At 39.2% G+C, this 25,294-nt stretch overlaps 1 protein-coding gene and 1 pseudogene across 3 annotated transcripts in view; both read right to left on the minus strand.

Moving 5' to 3' along the window:
* Positions 1-1,806: 1,806 nt before the first annotated feature.
* LOC128245848 (mucin-2-like) lies at positions 1,807-7,329 on the minus strand (annotated as a pseudogene).
* Positions 7,330-13,147: 5,818 nt separating this feature from the next.
* LOC128246800 (nonsense-mediated mRNA decay factor SMG8-like) overlaps positions 13,148-25,294 on the minus strand; it is a 44,003-nt gene continuing 31,856 nt past the window's right edge. For all 3 annotated transcript variants that reach the window (XM_052965246.1, XM_052965245.1, XM_052965244.1), the window contains exons 20-24: positions 24,254-24,375; positions 18,902-18,963; positions 16,862-16,928; positions 15,585-15,697; positions 13,148-14,054 (exon numbers count right to left, since the gene is read on the minus strand). In XM_052965246.1, coding sequence (XP_052821206.1) covers positions 13,940-14,054; positions 15,585-15,697; positions 16,862-16,928; positions 18,902-18,963; positions 24,254-24,375 — 479 coding nt within the window. In that variant the 3' untranslated portion in view covers positions 13,148-13,939. The remainder of the gene's footprint in view (positions 14,055-15,584; positions 15,698-16,861; positions 16,929-18,901; positions 18,964-24,253; positions 24,376-25,294) is intronic.

Here is a 25,294-nt window from a genome sequence, read left to right on the forward strand (position 1 = left end):
AGCTGAATCAACAACAGCAGCATAATCATCGTCATCATCATCATCATCATCATCATCATCATCATCATCATCATCATCATCATCATCACCATCCATCATCATTATCTACAACATCATCATCATCTTCATTTTGATGTTGTTGTAGTTTTGGTTGTGATGGTGGAGGTAATGGTGACGGTGGTAGTGGTAGAGGTATTGATAGAAATAATTTGTCTTGGTGTTGTTGGTAATGTTGTTTGTAATGTTAAGTACAAGCCAATGTCAATGTTATGATGACGAATGCTCGTTAATGGTGAATAGGCTATCAATTTTGTGTTAGTGGTGACAGTGTTTTTCATTAATGAGATACTTTGAGATACAATCTGTCTCCTTTTACATAAGTAATGAAAATTGATAGTTAAAACATTTTAAGGCATGGTACTGATTTAAATTGTCATTATAGATTGGAAACGCGCACCTGTCGTAAAGCACTCAATCGTAATAACTCGGCCATCTCCGGCAAGCTTCGGAACAATCAAAACACCTCGTGCATTTTCCACCAAAATTGTGTATCTTGAAGCTTGCCGGAGATGGCCGAGTATTTACGGTTGGCTTCGGGATAGATACGCTGTGGATAATATCCGAGGAGCTCTGATTGCTCTAGGCTATGTGTACTGATCTTTATAATATATATATATATTAAATAAGTACGGCCTTAAACAAATGAGTTTGTTTCTGGTTATAACCTGAACGAAACATTGGTGGGTAGGTTGTGATTGTTTGCAATACCTTTCAATTATTATAATTCTTCTCATGTTTAGGTCACATTTGGTTGAAAGACCCTTTGTTTAGCCAATTTTCATTTTGTGTATACGCTTTATAATTTTCGTAATAAAGATCATGCTATGAATAAAAGGCAATACAATATGGTTAAATCAAAATCATATTTGTTATATAGACTGAACTTCCCTTTGAAACCTATTGGAGCATCATTTATTTTAACAAAACATAAAACAGTCAACTGTTGTGAACAACACACGGTCGGTCGAATCATCTGAAACTATTGAAGTGTTTTAGCCGGCTAGAAACCAACTAACAAGACTGAACCTTTGTGAAAATAAATCAGCTTAATATATTTTAACGTCTAATTTCTTAATTGCGGGTTTATTGGGCGGCTACAATTACCTAAAAGGTTAAGGCAACAAAGAAGTAAAGGATACAATTACCTAATACCTACTATTGTTACATACAAGCATGTTCTTAAGTACTTATTTACTCATATATAAGGGTACATTCACAAATCGTACGAAACCACAATGCAGATCCAGGGAGGGGGGGGGGGGTATCGCAACCGGCGCGCGCCCCCTCTACCTATGGGAGAAAAAAAGTTATAAAGTAAGCTCTTAATGCACCATTTCGGACTAGAAATTGTTACACTCCTGCCAACAGTTCAAATTATTTAAATTTCGGCTCTGAGGGAGGGGCGAATATTAAACTGTTGTGCTCCTTAGTTACGTCCATTCTAACGTCATTTCCTGGACCAGTCCTTTGCAACTGTATTGAATCGACTTCTGTTACAGAAAAGTATTTAAAAACATATTTTCAATACGAAATAAATTGCTCATCATTGACTTTAACGTAAGTTATATTAATTGAACTTATATGGATAGATAGTTAATAGAAGGTTGATGATATATAGTACCAAAATAACAGAGATAGACATGTTTCGGTCACTTCAACATGAAGTCAAAATACTAGCTTCATTGCAGGCGCGTAGCTGCCTATATGCGAGAACACGGCAGAATCCACATGATTCTGACAAATAAATCAGCCAAACTTGTAGTATGCGTACTTGACTACATGATCCTAAAATTTTCAATTTTACAGTAACAGATTGCACCATGGGTTTCAAAATGTGCTGAGGGGCATCCCCCGAACTCCCCTAGCAAAATTATGAATCTCGTAAAAAGAGGGCTAGCTATGCCCTTATATTGTGTTTCATTGCAAGAGTTGTCGTCAAAATATATGCTGCTGTTTCTACGCGATTTGGGAAAGGCTTTCACTAATGGCCGGTAACTCTATCCTAAACCCATTTTATGTGATTAAAAAAAGAATATACCTATTGTAACTTTACCGTTCGCCGTTGGAGTTAAAACCTAGATCAGGGGCGGGTCCAGCAAATTACCTTAGAAGGTTCGTTACTCATCGACGCAACGTTTTGACATACGGCCCTACCCCAAAACCGAAAGTATATGGCATAAACTATTTGTATGGGGATTTGAGGTAACTCCCTCAAGAATTTTTTAACAATTCGTTGTCGGAAATGGTGTATATTCAGCCTATTTTATAATTATTTTTTTTCTTCCATATTGAAACAAAAAAGTAAACTTGGACGTTTTTAGAGGGGGCGCCCGCCGGGTGCACACCCCTCTAAACCGCTAGTGTATAATAACCTTCATTTAAAGTCAATGAAATTCCAGATAGGCAATCATTAAGTACAAGGCTTATTCATTAGTTAAGAATTTCAACATTCGCGGGTGTTAAGACAAGTCAAGTTTCCTTTATTTCACTTATTCCAATACAAACATGGATAGATGAAGTAATATCAAATATTTAATGGTCCGCCCACTGCCACTCATCCGATTCACACATCACTGAGTCAGAGTCTTGCGTTGACAATGTGTAAGACAATGAGGTTGTATTCTAAGTCAGTTAGATAACCAGAATTAAAATTTTAATGATTAAGAAGGACTCGTCCGCTACGCTCAATCAGCCAAATCTTAATCATTAAGATTTAAATTAATTTCATTTAACTATTACTTGAAGAAACAGCGGAGCAACTTGCCATAAGTCGGTTTCAGCTCAGGTAAACGATTGTAACGATTGCTCCGCCCCCTAAGGTTACTTATTCACGAAGAAAGACTGCCTTTTTCTTACGTATTCGTAAATAAGGGTACATTCACAAATCGTAAAAACTGCGCAACTGTTTCGTGTTTTGTTATTTACTTATTAAGAAGCAATTTTCGGTAAAAGATGCGAAATTTCACATGATACTGTTTGATTTCGGGGGGTCTTTATAAAAAGATATATATAATTTCTTGGATAAAAATGTTACTAGCATAGGAAGGTTAATACAATCTCGACGTATCGAAATTATGCAATGTGTTATTTATACGACGTTGCATGCCTTTAAATATTAATATTGATGATATATTCCTTTTGATATATTTTCTGTAGTTTAAACTCGCTTGAATTCCAAAGAAAATGTCGAAGTATTGGCATAGCCTTAGTGTCGTTGTGGTCATCGGTATCGTTGTGGTCGTCGGTGTCGTTGTGGCCGTCGGTGTCGTTGTGGTCGTCGTGATCGGCGGTGTCGTTGTGGTCGTCTGTGTCGTTGTGGTTGTCGGCGTCGTGATCGTCGGTGTCGTTGTGATCGTCGGTGTTTTAGTGGTCGTCGGTGTCGGTGATCGGCGCTGTCGTTGTGATCGTCTGTGTCATTGTGGTCGACGGCGTAGTGATCGTCGGTGTCGTTGTGGTCGTCGGCGTCGTGATCGTCGGTGTCGTTGTGATCGTCGGTGTCGTAGTGGTCGTCGGTGTGGTCGTCGGTGTCGTTGTGGTCGTCGGTGTCGTTGTGGTCGTCGGTGTCGTAGTGGTCGTCTGTGTCGTTGTGGTCGACGGTGTCGTTGTGGTCGTCTGTGTCGTTGTGGTCGTCTGTGTCGTTGTGGTCGACGGTGTCGTTGTGGTCGACGGTGTCGTTGTGGTCGTCTGTGTCGTTGTGGTCGACGGTGTCGTTGTGGTCGTCGGTGTCGTTGTGGTCGTCGGTGTCGTTGTGATCGTCGGTGTCGTTGTGGTCGTCGGTGTCTTAGTGGTCGTCAGTGTCGTTTTGATCGACGGTGTCGTTGTGATCGACGGTGTCGTTGTGGTCGTCTGTGTCGTTGTGATCGTCGGTGTCGTTGTTATCGTCGGTGTCGTTGTGGCCGTCGGTGTCGTTGTGGTCGTCGGTGTCGTTGTGGTCGAAGGTGTCGTTGTGGTCGTCTGTGTCGTTGTGATCGACGGTGTCGTTGTGATCGTCGGTGTCGTTGTGGTCGTCGGTGTCGTTGTGATCGACGGTGTCGTTGTGATCGTCGGTGTCGTTGTGGTCGTCGGTGTCGTTGTGATCGTCGGTGTCGTTGTGATCGTCGGTGTCGTAGTGGTCGTCTGTGTCGTTGTGGTAGTCGGTGTCGTTGTGATCGTCGGTGTCGTTGTGGTCGTCGGTGTCGTTGTGATCGACGGTGTCGGTCTTGTCGACGGTGTCGTTGTGATCGTCGGTGTCGTTGTGGTCGTCGGTGTCTTAGTGGTCGTCAGTGTCGTTTTGATCGACGGTGTCGTTGTGATCGACGGTGTCGTTGTGGTCGTCTGTGTCGTTGTGATCGTCGGTGTCGTTGTTATCGTCGGTGTCGTTGTGGCCGTCGGTGTCGTTGTGGTCGTCGGTGTCGTTGTGGTCGAAGGTGTCGTTGTGGTCGTCTGTGTCGTTGTGATCGACGGTGTCGTTGTGATCGTCGGCGTCGTTGTGGTCGTCGGTGTCGTTGTGATCGACGGTCTCGTTGTGATCGTCGGTGTCGTTGTGGTCGTCGGTGTCGTTGTGATCGTCGGTGTCGTTGTGATCGTCGGTGTCGTAGTGGTCGTCTGTGTCGTTGTGGTAGTCGGTGTCGTTGTGATCGTCGGTGTCGTTGTGGTCGTCGGTGTCGTTGTGATCGACGGTGTCGGTCTTGTCGACGGTGTCGTTGTGGTCGCCGTTGTCGCTGTGGTCGTCGTTGTGCAAACGCTTTGAAACCTTGTTCATTAACTACAACACTGCTGGAGGTATTCAAATGAAACTTGAGTTTCCAGAGACAATGCGCTCAAGTAAAGCAAGGCCCATTAACTTTTATTAAATACATAAGATTGAAAGAAACAGACGTGGGTTGGCGTTCGCTCCACTGCACTTTTGTCTAGATTATTAAGACAATGCATATTTAGAAATCGGGTGTAAATGGTACCCAATAAATGGACATAATATATAACTGATTTCTATGATTCGTTATCATTCAGTTGATGAGTAAAACTTACGACCTGTTAAAGCCCCATGTTCTGATTTGGTCAGTTTATTTGAAAACAAGTGTGTGAGTGTTTGTGTGTGGGGGGGGGGGGGATGAAATAAGAGGACATTCGGACTACCTCGGTCATTTTCTACCAAAAAACAACCTCGGATGTACGCTTGTACACTAGTTGAAGTAGTTCGTAAAAATTTAAATAATAACATTTATTAATTAATTGTAGTGGTTTTACGTGTATTGTGAATATCTATGTTTAAATTGATTGCCAGTGTATAATTGCATCAATAATGAAGATTCCCAAGAGTAAAGTCATTAAGTGTTACATCTAAATTGAAATCACTACGCGATCTACTTGCAACGTAGTTAAACACAAAGATTTCTGACAATGTAAACCGTCCATATAATACATCCGAAGATGTTTCCGATTAAAAATGGCCTAGCTTGGTGTTCCGAATAGTAAGAGGATTGGACATAGGTCTTGCAAGCGGTACGTCGTCATTATATTTACAGAACATACGTGCTAAGCAGTTTTAAAATCCCTGTGTGCATGACAAAGTTATGTACCAGTCAGTTGTAACTACGCCCCCACCCCCAAATCGGGGGTTTACTGGGGATAGCGGGGGAAATGGGCCGTGTTTTTACCTTTCACGTGGCCCCGCAGTGCCGAGTGTGTGCGGTGGTTTTGATTTCGTGCCAAATAAAGCTTGGAATGGGCTTTACCTATGATGTCTCCGGGTTGCGGGGGCATTCAGCGGGGACTTTACCAACAGTTTGTCTCCGCAGGGGGGGGGGGGGTACCCGGGATTGGCCCCGCTATTCTCCGGACCTGAAGTCGGGGGCGTGGCTACAATTGACAAGTGCATTACAGCTTGGACAAGGAAAAACCGGAAATATGGGTTAATTAACAGTCGAACCCCCTTGGCTCGAACTCTCAGGGACCGGCAAAAATACCTCGAGCCTCGGGAAGTTCGAGCCAACTCGGAACGCTTACATTCAATGGAAAAATCGGTCCTTTACATCCAGTAAACGAGAACTCGAGCCAAAGGGGTTCGACTGTACACTAACTGTAGTGTTACCCTCACAATTAAGGGCCAGCCTGTTTGGCATATGAACCGCCTTATTAAAAAAAAATACTATATCATATATGCCGGGCGCATGGCAAGAATGCAATCGTTTTACAGTCAAACCCCGTTGGTTCGAACTCGCTTGGCTCGATCTGAGTGTAAAGGACCGATTCCTACATACTGAAGGTAAGAATGCCCGCTAGGCTCGAATTATTCGAGGCTCGATGTGTTTTCGCAGCTCCCTATTAGTTCGAGCCAAAGGGGTTCGACTGACTGGGTCAGGAAGCAAGCCCCGTGTGGTGCTCGAACCTTCGACCTCACGCTCCTTAAGCGAACCCCCTTACCAGCAGGACACGAAGACGGAATAACATATTACATATACAATTTACGTTAAATTTTCAAACGATTTTTTCAGTTTTTCTTATCTGAAAATGTTTACATTCTTTCTAACATTTCACGACAAGCAGAGTAATAAACTAATCCCTAAAATAATATATGTATGGCCTTAAATTGAGATAAACGCATTTTTCCATGCAGATGAATATCAATTTTCCATCCCCTTTTATTATTCACAAAACCGCAAGTAAAAAATAATCAAACTTGAAGGAGCTCGCCACGTTTATAAAGCTTTATTCAATACGAATATTTGAACATCTCTTTGCCGTTTCCTGTTCTTTGTTATTAAATTAATACGGACGACATCCGCACTAAAATGTTTATATGTGATCGAGATTTCAGAATTGATATGACAACTATTTAATTATCTTTTAATTTGATATTTTCATACCGGCTTGTTTATGGTTAAAATGTTAGGTGATAATGCAAAATAGAGTACAATACAGTCGAAACCCGTTGGCTCGAACTCGCTTGACTCGATTTCCTCGTTGGCTCGAACTTTATATGAAGGACCGATTTATTTAAACTGAAGATAAGCATTCATGCTTGGCTCGAATTTCCAAAGCCTCGAGGTATTTTCGCCGGTCCCCGTGAATTCGAGCCAAACAAAAAATAAAATTCATCTCGTTAAAGTTCGTTTCAACTTTCTCATAATTAACCTCATCATAATAATCACGATCATAATAATCACGATCATCATCATCATCATCATCATCATCATCATCATCATCATCATCATCATCATCATCACTACCATCACTATCATCATCTTCATCATAAGCATCCTTATCATCCTCATCTTCATATGCAGTCATCATCATCATCATCATCATCATCATCATCATCATCATCATCATCATCATCATCATCATCATTTTCATCATCATCTTCATCATCATCATCTTCATCATCCTCATCTTCATATGCATTCATCATCATCATCATCATCATCATCATCATCATCATCATCATCATCATCATCATCATCATCATCATCATCATTATCATCATCATCTTCTTCTTCTTCTTCTTCTTCTTCTTCCTCTTCTTCTTTTTCTTCTTCTTCTTCGTCTTCATCAGCTGCAGCAGCAGCAGCAGCAGCAGCAGCATAAGTAGCAATACCGCCACTGTGATTTAGATCTAATAAACTATTCCAGGGGGATTAGAAATACTTTTCATCTATGAGGCTCCATGTGGAATTGACCCCGGGTTCCTCCGATCCATAGTCTGTCACGCTAACAAGCCACGGCCATCGCAACCAAAGAAACGCCTCACGAACATACACGTATTTACTTTCGTGGTCTTATTAATAAATAAATAAACTTAATATTTATGTTATAAATATTGTGAAATTAGTTATGGCAATGAACTACCATATCGGAACGGTTACCAAAAAGGCGGAGTTTACCCATGCAATAAAAAGCGTGTCGATAAATTACAATGCATGCATGTATATTTGAACGCTGTCTTTGACGTGATACAAATCAACGCCCCGATAGCTCAGTGGTAGATAGTTCGCTTCGGGTCGGGGGCTAAACCCCGGCCGCGTCAAACCGAAAGACATTTAATTATGGTTCCCGTATCTCCCTTGCTGAGCGCTGGGCATTTAAAGGGTACTACAGGGAAAAGTGGGGTACTTGGTGCTGGTTCAATCCAGGGACGTTGTTTCTCCCACCCGAGATATTGTAAATAGATCCAAATATCTAGTCATACTGGAAACATGGGAAATCCATATCTTGCGCACGCGTAAAGATGAAGAAAGTACCCGTATGGAACTACTTTTTTCTGGTCGTCACGCAATTACCTCCCTTTTTGAAAACAGTCGTCTGTAAAAACACGAAAACCTTGTCTAGTGGAAATATTTCAAATCCAAATAAATAGTGTCCCGCTTGAAATGTCACCAAAGAAAAGTGATCACGCTGCATTCAAGAGGTAATGCTGAACTCTCCTCATAACTATTTAAACAACGCGTTAAACATTTATCACGTAGGGGGTTCTGCGGCAGACCTCGTTTCCGCAAAACACTCAACGGTAGTTGTTGTTGTTGTTGTTGAGTTTATAAAGGTCTGGCCAGGCTACGCTAGTTTTGGGAGACAGGAAGGGCCATGGAAGATACTTATAATGCCGTGTAACAGTGCTTTACAACGAGCACGTTAAAGAACAAAGAGGTCTGTTCTCAAAGAGCAAAGGTATCGCACCTGGATCTACTTGATATCACTCTGTTTCGTCAAGTCTTCTAATATCTGGATTTGACCGCGAATTGCTGTCGCTTAAATCTCATGTCAGCTACGGCCTTTAAAAACAATCTGAGTGGTGGTGGCCGCGGCGCCAAGCCATAATGCAGCCAATCGGCGCGGGCAGACCTTGATGAACTCAAATAAACAAACACAGCAGTGTACATTCCTTGTGCGTGGACTGCCTTTAAGATGCACTCTCAAAGATTTACCGTTTTTACAACTATTATGTTTTGCATTGGAATGAGCGAGCGATACCAGTCGGATATAAAACTGCTGACAAAAGATCAAATCGCAGATTTTCATATTTCCGTTCGGAAATTAATGTTTAATGGCTAAAAGCGTTACTAGCGGTTTAAGAAAAATACCTAAAACATAAATTTTTAAACTTAATTATAAAATTCTGCGATCTAATTTTTGCCGCATGCATTTTCGAATAAATTTGCTCGTTGCAAGACAAAAAATAAAAAAGTTGTTAAAACGTTCAATCTGTGAGAGTGCAGCTTTAAAATTGCTTGTAATCAGAATAATGTTTATAATAATTATACTACATTAAAACTGCCCTTGTGTTTATTATTTCTCCAATGTTTTCACAGATAATAATACTGTTTACCATCTAAATAAAAGTGCACATCAGTTTTGATTTTTTGTTGTAAAAAACAGGTTCTCTTGTGTCCCATTGACGGTGTGATAAATCAGTTAGATATTTACTCTTGACGTTTCTTCTGCATATTTTGTTATCAGGTTGAAAGATATTCATCAGAAATTCTCACTGCTTTTCTTACCCAGTTGTAATTTCAGAAAAAAATAAAAGTTATGTTGTTAGACTTTGTTTGTATAGTTTGTATGGAAACACGATATAGATGCGGAGTGATATACAGTGTTTGATTTCATTGCTGATAGAGTATGAAGTAAACAATCGTCCTTGATAAATACGAAATAAATTTTCGTCCCATACATGTTAAGAACACATTAATGTGATGAATTAATGTATGACATCAATAATGAATGGAGGTCAGATTACAGTAAACATTATTTTTTTGTTCATAAAATGCCATGGGTTTTTTTTCGATAACTGAATTTTACCCAACTAGAAAATTAATATTTTGTATGGCATATTAGTTTTAAAACAAGAGCACCACCTGCGGGTACTGAACGCTCATCTGATTTTATCCTTTTACGGTTCATTTCATATTGTACATTTGATAGTTAACAGGTATTCCAAAGTAATAATTTGTATGGCATATTAGTTTTAAAACAAGAGCACCATCTGCGGGTGCTGAACGCTCGTCTGATTTTATCCTTTTACGGTTTATTTCATATTGTACATTTGATAGTTTGAAAGTGATACCTTTGATAGTTTGCTTGTAAGTGAGCCCAGCACAAAACTTAAACAAGAAGGCCAAGATGGCGCTAAAGCTCACCTCAGTAAAACTTTGTGCTATAGGCTTGTTGATAATTAAAGGGCAATAACAGGGATTTGGCTTCCCTGATGTATTATGCCCATTCACATTCTCACTAAATTTGTGATGACTGGACAAATGCTTAAAAAGTTATTGATAGGACAAGAGCAATTCTAGGTAATTTCTATGATTAAAGCGCAATAACTCTAGGGTAACTACAGCAATTTTGCTAATTATCAAACACGTTCAAACACATTCGGACCAAATTTGGTCATGATTGGACAAATGCTTAAAAAGTTATTGATTGGACGAGAGCAATTTTAGGTAATTTCTATGATTAAAGCGCAATAACTCTCGGGTAACAACAGCAATTTTGCTAATTATCAAACACGTTCATACACATTCAGACCAAATTTGGTCATGATTGGACAAAGGGTTAAAAAGTAATATACTGGATGGTGCCTGTCTGCCCTTCCATACACCATAGGTGGAACTATTATATGTCCAGTTTTTAAACACATGTCAAATATGTATTTGTTTAAAAAGATACAAAGGGCAATAACTCTTACATATTTTGGTTGGATTTTGGATAACTCGTCAAATAAACTCACAATTAACTGTGAATAAGCTCATGTAGTTTGAAGTTGGAACCTTTTATGATTTTAAAACAATAAATAACAATAAAAAAACAGATGACCCATATTCGAACTTGACTTAAAAAATATCAAAACAACTTTTCTAACGAATTTCCAGGATATTTGGGCTGAAAATGTTTTCCTCTAGAGTGTTAACAACGTTTTTCCGTGTTTGGGCGCTGTGACCTAGTTTTTGACTCCAGATGACCCATATTCGAACATGAGCTAGAAATCATCAAAACAATCTTCTGACATATTTCCAGGATATTTGGGCTGAAAATGTTACCTCTAGAGTGATAACACGGTATTTCCATATTTGGGCACTGTGACCTAGTTTTTTACCCCAGATGACCTGTATTCGAACTTGAGCTAGAAATCATTGGAACAACCTTTCTGACAAATTTCCAGGATATTTGGGCTGAAAATGTTTCCTCTAGAGTATTAACAAGGTTTTTCCATATTTGGGCTCTGTGACCTAGTTTTTTACCCCAGATGACCCGTATTCGAACTTGAGCTAGAAATCATTGGAACGACCTTTCTGACAAATTTCTAGGATATTTGGGCTGAAAATGTTTCCTCTAGAGTGTTAACAAGGTTTTTCCATATTTAGGCTCTGTGACCTAGTTTTTGAACCAAGATAACCCATATTCGAACTTGAGCTAGAAATCATTGAACCAATCATTGTGACAAATTTCCAGGATATTTGGGCTGAAAATGTTACCTCGAGAGTGTTAACAAGGTATTTCCATATTTGGGCTTTTGTGACCTAGTTTTTGATCCCAGATGACCCATAATCCAACTTGAGCTAGAAATCACCAAAACAACCTTTCTGACATATTTCCAGGATATTTGGGCTGAAAATGTTACCTCTAGACTGTTAACAAGGTAATTCCATATTTGGGCTCTGTAACCTAGTTTTTGACCCTAGATGACCCATATTCGAACTTGATCTAGAAATCATTGGAACAACCTTTCTGACAATATCCAGGATACCCCTAGAGTGTTAACAAACTAAGTGTGGACGGACGACGGACAATCATAGATCCTAATAGCTCACCCTCAGCCTACGGCTAAGGTGAGCTAAAAATCAGACTAGCTAAAAATAAAAGTTCTAAAATACTAAAATATCCCCCACCCTTTCAAATATGTGACTCAAAAACCTGTTTGATATATAGAAGACATTATCCATATATTGTCTGGGGAAAAATTGAAATCAATCCAATAAAAACTGAAGAAGCTACAATATATCCAATTCTCAAAAACAGCCAAAATCTATCAAAATTCATGCGTTTTACCAAAAACAACAACAACAGGTGAGACACAGCATCTTTAGGGAACAATGTGAAAAGGGTACTTGATGAACAAACTTCCCAAGTTTTGAAGTGATAGCTTTGATAGTTTCCATGTAAGTGACCTAAATGCAAAACTAAACCAACACCTCCGACGACGATGATGCCAATCAAGTCACAACAATAGATCATAATTTTTTTCAGAAAATCAGACGAGCTAATAAAAATAGGACTGATACATGTAGATATTCACAATGGCTGTAATTCTTTTAGTCTTCATTTTTGTCTTCACTACCATTTTTTTCCAAGATTGTATGTGGACTAGTTATTGACATTCACACAGACATGCTTATCTCTTCTTTTTGCGTAATATTGTCTTTGATGTGCATTTGCGATCATGAATAGTTACCCAACACAGCATACAGTACTCCAAGGTTGTCCGGTAAATGCACTTGCTTCTCACCAAGGCGACCCAGGTTCGATTCCTGGCCTGGGCGTATCAGAGTTAGGTCAGTGGTCAACAACTGAAAAAGTGGGTTTTCTCGGGTCACTCTGGTTTCCCCCCACAACAGAAGACCACACTCTCGTGCAACATTGTGCCAATGAGAGTGCCTAGCATTAAGTGAGCATTACTTTCTTCATAATTGTTGTAAAATATATAATGTTTAAACCAAACAGTGCTCCAGCCAGAATTTGAATAGGGCTGGGTGCTGTGTCGGAAAGGGCACTTTTAATGCACATTGAAAGAGCCTTTCAGGCTCACTTGCAAGGGTTATAATGTTCAAATCTTATTGTGTATGTGTTAAAACTACTTTAAATACAACTAGTTGTTTATGAATACCTGAGCTGTTATCTTGACTTCAGTGACAAAATGATGTATATTCATCATTTTTACAATTACTCTTCAAAATTGATTTTGTCAAACAAAAGGAAACAGGGTGTAGTAAAAACACAGTAGGGCGCTGGAAAGGGAGAGCAGGGTGCCATAACCTGCTATTTAGGCCTAGCTGAAGCACTGACAAACATACATTGTATTCTTAAGTGGAACCATAAACTAAACAACAAATTAACATTTACTTTTTATCATACATTAACATAAAACAACATCATTTACAGCAATTTTCATAGAACATATACATTTTCTTTCTCTTATTTTGCAGTTTGTAAAAAAGTCTCACAGTTTAAAGGGCCAGGGGCCTTGAAGTTCCATTCCCTGAAGTCTGCAACAGAGTTTTAAATATTCATGTGTTTTACACATGCATATACCAGGTTCGTCACAAGTATGTACACAATCAAGTCTGCAGCATCCAGTCTTTAATATTTAAGTGTTATGCATTAATCAGGAACGTCACATATATATTATGACAATAAGTTGCTCTGCATTTCCTTGAAATCTGCAACATCGAGCTTTAAATATTCAGATGTTTTACATATGCATAAACCAGGTTTTTATATATATAATCACAATCAGTCGCTCTGCATTCCCTCGAAGGCTGCAGCATCGAGTTTTAAATTTCATGTGTTATACATATGCATAAACCAGGTACATCACATACATGATAACAATCTGTTACCCTGCATTTCATTGAAGTCTGCAACATAGAGTTTTAAATATTCATTTATTTTACATATGTATATACCAAGTATGTCACATATATAATCACAATCAGTCGCTATGCATTTCCTTGAAGTCTGCAAGATAGAGTTTAAAATACTCATATGTTTTACATATGCATACACCAGGTTTGTAACATTTGATCATGATCAGTCGCTCTGAATTTCCTTCAAGTCTGCAACATCGAGCTTTAAACATCCATTTGTTTTACATATGCATACACCAGGTACGTCACATATATGATCATGATCAGTCGCTCTGCATTTCCTTGAAGTTGAACGTGCCCTTAAGGAGCCTGCAGGCCGGAAGTTGAGCGATGTCAGAGGGGATTGTGTAGGGGCCAGAGTCTCCCATATACACTGATCTGAGGTAAGGGGTTAAGGAAGACATATAAATTAAAGCTAAACAAGCCTGTCTATCCCTGTTCCATTTTCACAGCTTGCCAAACTAAAGATAAATTCTGTGGGAGTTTAACAGTCTAGCAAAATCTATTATTTACATCTATCATAAAACATGATTTGTGCACAAATAAACTAAAAAAAATACAAGCCAGTCTATTCTTGTCTCATTTTCACAGGTTGTCAACATGAAGAAAGAGTTCTGTGGGAGTTAAATAGTCTAGCAAAATCTATGATTTACATCTCTCATAAAACCTTATTTGTGCACAAATGCATACGGTAATAATGTTTGAATTCACACCATAATGATCAGAATTTAATTTACATACTTTTTACACAAAAAAAACGATAATAACAAGAGATGTTTGTCAAACATTATACACCCAATGAGCGCCATGTTGTCAAGAATATTTGGACAATTGAATGAGATATGCATGGACCGAAATGACAGCTGATTTGTCATCGACGATGAATGCCTTTGAGGTAGTTTTAAGATAATGATGAATCAAAGTTTGGGGATAGTAGGTAAAGTTTTTAATCATGTTCAGATGATGACTGATCTTTGCAGATAAACATGATCCTCTGGCCCCAATTTTTCGAAACTTCTTAAGTCCCTTATAACAGGATTAAGCTAAGCTCACTATTTTTGCTTTGTAATATTTTGCATAATATTTACTTCTTTAAGAGTTTTTATACTTAAGATAGGAGTTATGTTTATGATTATCACAATTAACCATTTTTTATTTATAAAATTTCAATTTCAGAATGTATTTTGATGTATTGAAATAAGCTACTTAAGCCTGTTAAGCTTAAGAAGTTTTGAGAAATTGGGGCCTGAGCAGCAGGGAATATGTAAATATGATGTAATTTTAATGACCAATATGAGTTGTGACCTTGACCTTTGACACTATGACCTCACAATCCATTCTACCTATGGACCAACCAACCGACCTACTGACCGACATGTGAAAAGCAATATACCCCCTCTTCTTCGAAGGGGGGCATAATAATATGTTGAACATACTGAGGAAAGATAAATACCGCCACATCTACAGACAAACAAAGGGCGTAACAAGACAATTATTAAAGTAATGGAGCCAGGAGTAATGGACCTTGTTATAGAGGCAACATGTGTACTAAGTTTCATATGATACGTAGAAAATTTCCTATATTTATGTAAATGTTTTTTGAGGTATGTTCCTGTGGTGTGCCCCAAACCACGCATAGTCGCATACCATAAATGTACGGGGGAAATAAAAGGACAACACACACACACAAAAATATAAAAAAAGCCCATCAATTTTTTTTAAAAAATTCTGATATCTTCAAACAATCTTTAACTATAGCCAAGGTCACTGTTTATGTGCACCTACATTGTAGCCCAATGACAATACACCAAGGCTATTACAATACCTAGACCTTTTATCTTAAAAACAAACAGACAAACTTAAAAGGGTTTTGATATTATTTTCATAAAACTTTTAACCAAAGGATACGGAAGTCGTAGTACCCAGATTGACCCAGGAGTCAAATCAACCTCCCCTCCGACCCCTGGGTGAAAAGTTGGGCAAGGGTGGGGTGCTGGTTGCACTAAAGGGTTTACACTGACCTGAAAGAAAACAATAGAATATGTTAAAATATAATCAGTCCCAGATTCTACAATGATCAAGGCGACCGCTTCGATAGCTCAGTGGTGGAGTGTTCACTTCGGGTGCAGAAGGTCGGGTGTTCAAAACCCTGCCGCGTCAAACCCGAAAATGTTTAAATATGGTATCAGTAGCTCCCTTGCATTAACGCTCTGCATTTAAAGGGTAGTACAGGAAAAGGTGGTGTATTCTTGAGTACTGGTTCAAGCAAGGCAAGTTGTATCCCATGTATCAGTGCTTTACACCTAGTTCTTTAAAGAACCAAGAGGTTGGATTGCAAAGATCTAGGGGTATCAAACTTGTAGCTCTTGTATCCTACTCTGTTTCTTCAAGCCTCTCAACGTATGGATTTGACTGTGAATTGAAGTCACCTCTCATGTTACTTATGGCATTTTAAAAAATCACAATTTAAGTCATGATCCTGTCACAGTGGAGTCAAGCCATATGGGGACATACCTTGATAAACTCAATTGAACCTACACTGATCAAAGATTAAGTGCATCCTCCTCTCTGACCCAAGGGGGGATGTTTGGCAGGGGTGGCGCATTGATTGCACTAATGGGTTAATGGGTTAACTGACTTGCTAGGTGCAAAAAATGGACATTGACCTCACAGACCCAAATACAATCCAAAAGCAAATCTCCACATGAGCTTAACACACATAAATGTCATTCCTAACTGAAGCTATTGAAGGAAAATCTTTTTTTACATTTTAATTACAGTGACCTTGACCATGACCTCAATGACCGATGGTATGTCTACACATTAACATGCCGAATATCAGCTTTCATTACTTTACATGATTAGTAACTAGTGGAAACTATTTTTTGCTGAATATCAGCTTTCATTACTTTACATGATTAGTAACTAGTGGAAACTATTTTTTCTTTAACAGTGACCTTGACCCAAACAACCCACCAACTGCCATTCTCAAGGAACTTCTGAAAATGAGCTTGCACACCAAGATTAATCACTATAATACATATTTGCTAATTTTTACTCATTATCAAACTAAAAACCGTCAGTTTGACACCTGCACAATGACATCCTCATTTCGATAACCCCATTTTTGTTGATAGCCTGGGCGATATTTTAGTTTAAACTAAACTACAAAGCCTCGTCCTTACCTGTAGTGGTCCATCAGGGGTGACTATATAGATCCTCATTAGCTGGGCCATGTAACCTTTAGAGGATCTGGAAATAGAGGATAACAATCAAGCCCTCCAGTTTCAGAAACATACTCTTTTATTAAATGCTTTCAGATGGTATGTAGAGATTTCAGTGAAATAAAATTGATATAACACTGTTTGAAACAGTGAAAACATCATTTTGATAATTTTCACTGTTTTGAAATATTAGCCTGCTTTCAGTTCCAAATCAAACTTGAGTGCACACAGGGCTTGGACACAATATCAACAACATCATTTTAGAAATGATGTTATGTGCGCATTCAACTTTTTTCTCAAGAAGCGTAACTTAATGATTTTTAGCTCCAATTTTTAGGCCTTTAACAAAACCAAAAAATGTTTGTTTCAGTGTTATATAGCAATAAGGCTGGGCAACTTGTGAAATATATCTTTTGGTGCTCACTTGGTAAAATATACTATGATCTTACACGAAAACAAACAATAATCTTCTATTTATTTATAATCAACTGGGTACAATATAAACTTAAGTGAATATTTAAGTTTTGTTTTTAATGTAAATGAAAAAAGATCTTCAGAAAAGTGTAGAAAAAACAGTTCATTTTTTGGTTTGGTTTAAGTTAGCTAAAATGTTAATTTATTGGTTAATATTTATCAGATAATGACTGTTGACAAACTAAATTACTTCCATGTGCAAACGAACCAAAAGATAACCTGCAGGTAAGGATACATCTTGATAAAATTGGACCTGATTTTTTTGTTATTAAAATTCTTAAAGCTGCACGCTCACAGGTTTATCGTATTGACAACTTTTTTTTATATTTTGTTTTAGAATGAGCCAATGTTTGTGTAAATATCTAACAACCAGTTATAAGACTGCTGACAAAAGATCAGATCGCAGATTTTTATATTTCCCTTCGAAAATTTAGTTTTAATAACACTTTAAGATAAATGCATAAAACATCAAATTTTGAACATAAATATTAAAACTGAGTTTTTGTCAGCCGCCTCATATCCCTAATTTCCATTCATTTTGCAAAAAATTGGCTCGTTCCAAGACACAAAATAAATGGGTTGTCAAAACGTTCCATCTGTGACAGCTTTAACATCTATATTTTAAGATTTAAGTTTTTGTACTACCAGCTTACATGAAGGCAACAACAACTACTTTTTCATATAAACAAGAGCACCGCAAAATGAACACCATCACTCACCAGTATTTTTCTTCATCTTAACAAGGGACATAACTGAATAATTATTATTGCCAGAGTATTTTGTCTTCATTTTACCAAGGGACATAACTCAATTAAGTCCTGAGCTATGGGCCTTGCTGTTCATGCGCATATTGTCTCTAGCAACATGTGTACCATTAGTTTAATCTCAATATCTTGAATCATGGTTTATGAGTCATGGTGAAGGTCAAAGATTTTGAACATTTACGCCGACTACGACAATATTCACAAATAGGAATGTGTGATTCACCTGGCAGCTTTAGGGCTCAAACAATTTCGGCAATGTCTTTTGAGGGCACTTTAGGGCCTCATTGGAGGATCAAGGGGGTGAAACACCCTGCTGCAGAAGCCAAAATGGGTTTTTAAAGGAATTTTTGAGGGCTCTCAAACTTTGAAGTAAACTTACAACAAATAAAGTACCAACCTTAAGCAACCAGCTAATCTTTTATAATCATTTTTTTTTCTTTATTAACCCTTAAGCTGCTGATGGCGATTTTAAAGGCTTTGCAAACAGCTTGGAACCAGACCAGACGCCGAGTCATCTGGTCAGGTTCCAAGCTGTTTGCCACTCATTCAATATATCCCCAAAGTTTTAAGTAAATTGAAAGAAATTTGAAATAAACCAGACAATATTTTTGAGCAGACGACAATTTACCCAGCATGCAAAGGGTTAAATACTTTTCTTCTATTTCTTGGTCCCTAAAGCCAATCACATCCCTGAACTGTCAACATGGCTCTCACAATATCTGATAAAAGATGAGCAAAATATAGACAAGGTATAAATTATTACCGGCAGTGTAGGCAGGGACAATATAGGGGCATGTCCATGTTGATAAGCTTGTTGGCATTATCCTGAAAATAGCAAATGTTGGCTGACAATTCATGTTTAATTTAATAGTATTTATTATTGCATGAGAACACAATTAACAATGACAATATCAATTCAAAGTTCAACACAATATTTACGCCGACATTATAAAATCAAGCATGCAAAGGAATTGGGCCATGACTTATGCCAACATCAGTTACGGCCCTCTCCCAGAATTTATGTTACAGATATTTACAATCATTTCATGTTAGATCAAGTAAGTCTAAGGGTTTTTTTCTGGTATTATGGGAAAATGCATGGAATTCTGGGAATTTTGCATTGTTTTTAAAAAATGTTTTATAATACTTTTATAACTTAAACTACAATTTACAACAATTTTTCAAACAGAATTTCTTCAATAAGCAAAGAATATCTGATTGTGAAATTTTATTCAACACTTTGGAAAAAACCTTTCAGTGTTTTGCATTTAGGAACATAACCACTAATCAAAGTTAAAGTACATGTATGAGTCATTTTCAGTGATAAATCCTGATTTTGATCTTGCATCAGACTTTAGGCCTATTTCGATAGATAAAGTGAAATTATGTTAGGGTGATCACATTTTTGTTATTATAATTCATGTTTGTCAACACTGAACTTCAGTCATAATTAAAGCAGCTACTGCACTCTCAAAGATTGACCGTTTTGACATCTTTTATTTTTTTTGTCTTGGAATGAGCCAAATTTTGGGTAGACGTTTGAAAACCAGTGATATAAGACTACTGATAAAAGATCAGTTCACAGTTTTTGATATTTATGCTTGAAAATTGATGTTTTATGGCTGAAAGCATTACTATTGCTTTAAGAAAAGTTTCAGCAGTTTTACAAGAAATATAAAATTTATTTTACCTTATATGACTGTTTTGAAACATTGATGCCAAAATCAGCTGAAATTGAGACAAAATATGAAAACTTTTGTCAAATTTGTCATTCTGTGAGAGTGCATCTTTAAAGTCAAAAATAGAGTTGAGGAAACAAAACAGAACAGTTAATTTTTGCCAACTGGTCCTACAGCTTAACCTTGACAGAGCTGGTCCTACAGCTTAACCTTGACAGAGCTGGTCCTACAGCTTAACCTTGACAGAGCTGGTCCTACAGCTTAACTTTGACTGAGCTGGTCCTACAGCTTAACCTTGACAGAGCTGGTCCTACAGCTTAACCTTGACAGAGCTGGTCCTACAGCTTAACTTTGACTGAGCTGGTCCTACAGCTTAACCTTGACAGAGCTGGTCCTACAGCTTAACCTTGACAGAGCTGGTCCTACAGCTTAACCTTGACAGAGCTGGTCCTACAGCTTAACCTTGACAGAGCTGGTCCTACAGCTTAACCTTGACAGAGCTGGTCCTACAGCTTAACCTTGACAGAGCTGGTCCTACAGCTTAACCTTGACAGAGCTGGTCCTACAGCTTAACCTTGACAGAGCTGGTCCTACAGCTTAACCTTGACAGAGCTGGTCCTACAGCTTAACCTTGACAGAGCTGGTCCTACAGCTTAACCTTGACAGAGCTGGTCCTACAGCTTAACCTTGACAGAGCTGGTCCTACAGCTTAACCGTGTCTGAGCTGGTCCTACAGCTTAACCTTGACAGAGCTGGTCCTACAGCTTAACCTTGACAGAGCTGGTCCTACAGCTTAACCTTGACAGAGCTGGTCCTACAGCTTAACCTTGACAGAGCTGGTCCTACAGCTTAACCTTGACAGAGCTGGTCCTACAGCTTAACCTTGACAGAGCTGGTCCTACAGCTTAACCTTGACAGAGCTGGTCCTACAGCTTAACCTTGACAGAGCTGGTCCTACAGCTTAACCTTGACAGAGCTGGTCCTACAGCTTAACCTTGACAGAGCTGGTCCTACAGCTTAACCTTGACTGAGCTGGTCCTACAGCTTAACTTTGACAGAGCTGGTCCTACAGCTTAACCTTGACAGAGCTGGTCCTACAGCTTAACTTTGACAGAGCTGGTCCTACAGCTTAACTTTGACAGAGCTGGTCCTACAGCTTAACCTTGACTGAGCTGGTCTTACAGCTTAACCTTGACAGAGCTGGTCCTACAGCTTAACCTTGACAGAGCTGGTCCTACAGCTTAACTTTGACAGAGCTGGTCCTACAGCTTAACTTTGACTGAGCTGGTCCTACAGCTTAACTTTGACTGAGCTGGTCCTACAGCTTAACCTTGACAGAGCTGGTCCTACAGCTTTACTTTGACTGAGCTGGTCCTACAGCTTAACCTTGACAGAGCTGGTCCTACAGCTTTACTTTGACTGAGCTGGTCCTACAGCTTAACCTTGACAGAGCTGGTCCTACAGCTTAACCTTGACAGAGCTGGTCCTACAGCTTTACTTTGACTGAGCTGGTCCTACAGCTTAACCTTGACAGAGCTGGTCCTACAGCTTAACCTTGACAGAGCTGGTCCTACAGCTTTACTTTGACTGAGCTGGTCCTACAGCTTAACCTTGACAGAGCTGGTCCTACAGCTTTACTTTGACTGAGCTGGTCCTACAGCTTAACCTTGACAGAGCTGGTCCTACAGCTTAACCTTGACAGAGCTGGTCCTACAGCTTAACCTTGACAGAGCTGGTCCTACAGCTTTACTTTGACTGAGCTGGTCCTACAGCTTAACCTTGACAGAGCTGGTCCTACAGCTTTACTTTGACTGAGCTGGTCCTACAGCTTAACCTTGACAGAGCTGGTCCTACAGCTTAACCTTGACAGAGCTGGTCCTACAGCTTTACTTTGACTGAGCTGGTCCTACAGCTTAACCTTGACAGAGCTGGTCCTACAGCTTTACTTTGACTGAGCTGGTCCTACAGCTTAACCTTGACAGAGCTGGTCCTACAGCTTAACCTTGACAGAGCTGGTCCTACAGCTTTACTTTGACTGAGCTGGTCCTACAGCTTAACCTTGACAGAGCTGGTCCTACAGCTTAACCTTGACAGAGCTGGTCCTACAGCTTAACTTTGACTGAGCTGGTCCTACAGCTTAACTTTGACTGAGCTGGTCCTACAGCTTAACCTTGACAGAGCTGGTCCTACAGCTTAACTTTGACTGAGCTGGTCCTACAGCTTAACCTTGACAGAGCTGGTCCTACAGCTTAACTTTGACTGAGCTGGTCCTACAGCTTAACCTTGACAGAGCTGGTCCTACAGCTTAACCTTGACAGAGCTGGTCCTACAGCTTAACTTTGACTGAGCTGGTCCTACAGCTTAACCTTGACAGAGCTGGTCCTACAGCTTAACCTTGACAGAGCTGGTCCTACAGCTTAACCTTGACAGAGCTGGTCCTACAGCTTAACTTTGACTGAACTGGTACTTGAACTTTACCTTGACAGGGATGGAACTAGAGCTCAACCTTGACAGAGCTGGTACTAGAACTTTACCTTGACAGGGATGGAACTAGAGCTCAACCTTGACAGAGCTGGTACTAGAACTTTACCTTGACAGGGATGGAACTAGAGCTCAACCTTGACAGAGCTGGTACTAGAACTTTACCTTGACAGGGATGGAACTAGAGCTCAACCTTGACAGAGCTGGTACTAGAACTTTACCTTGACAGGGATGGAACTAGAGCTTAACTTTGACTGAGCTGGTACTAGAACTTTACCTTGACAGGGATGGAACTAGAGCTCAACCTTGACAGAGCTGGTACTAGAACTTTACCTTGACAGAGCTGGTACTTGAACTTTACCTTGACAGAACTGGTACTAGAACTTTACTTTGACAGAGCTGGTACTAGAACTTTACCTTGACAGAACTGGTACTAGAACTTTACTTTGACAGAGCTGGTACTAGAACTTTACCTTGACAGAACTGGTACTAGAACTTTACTTTGACAGAGCTGGTACTAGAACTTTACCTTGACAGAGCTGGTACTAGAACTTTACCTTGACAGAACTGGTACTAGAACTTTACCTTGACAAAACTGGTCCTAGAGCTTTACCTTGACAGAGCTGATACTAGTACTTTACCTTGACAGAGCTGGTACTTGAGCATTACTTTAACAGAACTGGTACTAGAACTTTACCTTTAAAGAACTGGTACTAGAACTTTACTTTAACAGAACTGGTACTAGAACTTTACCTTGACAGAGCTGGTACTAGAACTTTACCTTGACAGAACTGGTACTAGAGCTTTACCTTGACAGAACTGGTACTAGAGCTTTACCTTGACAGAACTGGTACTAGAACTTTACCTTGACAGAACTGGTCCTAGAGCTTTACCTTGACAGAGCTGGTACTAGAGCTCAACCTTGACAGGGATGGTACTAGAACTTTACCTTGACAGAGCTGGTCCTAGAGCTCAACCTTGACAGGGATGGTACTAGAGCTCAACCTTGACAGAGCTGGTACTAGAGCTTTACCTTGACAGAAATGGTACTAGAGCTCAACCTTGACAGGGATGGTACTAGAACTTTACCTTGACAGAGCTGGTCCTAGAGCTCAACCTTGACAGGGATGGTACTAGAGCTCAACCTTGACAGAACTGGTACTAGAGCTTTACCTTGACAGAGCTGGTACTAGAACTTTACCTTGACAGAGCTGGTCCTAGAGCTCAACCTTGACAGGGATGGTACTAGAACATTACTTTAACAAAACTGGTACTAGAACTTTACCTTTAAAGAACTGGTACAAGAACTTTACTTTAACAGAACTGGTACTAGAGCTTTACCTTGACAGAACTGGTACTAGAACTTTACCTTGACAGAACTGGTACTAGAGCTTTACCTTGACCGAGCTGGTACAAGAACTTAACTTTAACAGACTGGTACTAGAGCTTTACCTTGACAGAACTGGTACTAGAACTTCACCTTGACAGAGCTGGTACTAGAACTTTACCTTGACAGAACTGGTACTAGAACTTTACTTTAACAGACTGGTACTAGAGCTTTACCTTGACAGAGCTGGTACTAGATCTTTACTTTAACAGAACTGGTACTAGAGCTTTACCTTGACAGAACTGGTACTAGAGCTTTACCTTGACAGAACTGGTACTAGAGCTTTACCTTGACAGAACTGGTCCTAGAGCTTTACCTTGACAGAACTGGTCCTAGAGCTTTACCTTGACAGAGCTGGTCCTAGAGCTTTACTTTGACAGAACTGGTCCTAGAGCTTTACCTTGACAGAACTGGTCCTAGAGCTTTACCTTGACAGAGCTGGTCCTAGAGCTTTACCTTGACAGAGCTGGTACTAGAGCTTTACCTTGACAGAACTGGTCCTAGAGCTTTACCTTGACAGAACTGGTCCTAGAGCTTTACCTTGACAGAGCTGGTCCTAGAGCTTTACCTTGACAGAGCTGGTACTTGAGACTTTAATGATCTTCTCTGGGCCACTACAGCAGAATCTATGACCTCGGGGACACTCATATTCTTCCCCTACAAAGACTCGTAATGCTAACTCAGTCATCTCTGAAAAAGGTATAAGGTGTTAGAGTTATTTACGTGCAGAAAAGTTTACATCGCACTCAAACAAGAAAATAACAATGATATTTTTAAGAATTAAGTGTATGATATAGCTATGTTTATGCCATGTAAAAAAAACTTTTTCAATTAATTGTAAAATAAAGTTGGGTGCTTAATTAACTGCCAGGGATCATTGAGCCAGACTGTCAAAAAAGTCAATGAGATTTCCAGATTTTCAGGACCTTTATTCAATTATTTGGTTTTTCCAATATCAATAATAGCTTACTATGATTATATTAATTACCGGCAGATCAAACTTTTTTTGTAAAGAAAACATATTTTTTTACTTTCGACACTTCATTTGGCGGAGAACAGGGAACTTTAAGGATTATTTCCAAAAATACAAGCTTTTTTAAAGTAGTTTTTAAGGCAAAATAAAAAAAATAAAATTAAGGAGTCTTTTTGCAAATTCAAAGACTTTTCATTCAGCAGCCTATCGGTAAATTAACATACTTTTCAAGGCTTATTGAACCCTGTGAAATCGTTTCAATGCAACAAACAAAACACCTGAACTATTAATGCACCTATTAATGTTTTGCCCCGCAGAGGTGTTCCAGTGCTACCTTCAGTACAAATTAGGCTTCAAGAAAAAATTACATTAATTCTTTAACCCTTTGCATGCTGGGTAAATTGTCGTCTGCTAAAAAATGTTGTCTGGTTTATTTTAAATTTCTTTCAATTTACTTAAAACTTTGGGGATATATTGACTGAGTGGCAAACAGCTTGGAACCTGACCAGGCATCTGGTCTGGTTCCAAGCTGGTTGCAAAGCCTTTAAAATCGCCATCAGCAGCTTAAGGGTTAATACAACAAATGCCTTCTTCAGCAATAAGCAGTGGAAATGTCATAAAACAACAAACAAAATT

This window comes from Mya arenaria, chromosome 9 (genome assembly GCF_026914265.1).
Source record: "Mya arenaria isolate MELC-2E11 chromosome 9, ASM2691426v1".
Taxonomy (NCBI): domain Eukaryota; kingdom Metazoa; phylum Mollusca; class Bivalvia; order Myida; family Myidae; genus Mya; species Mya arenaria.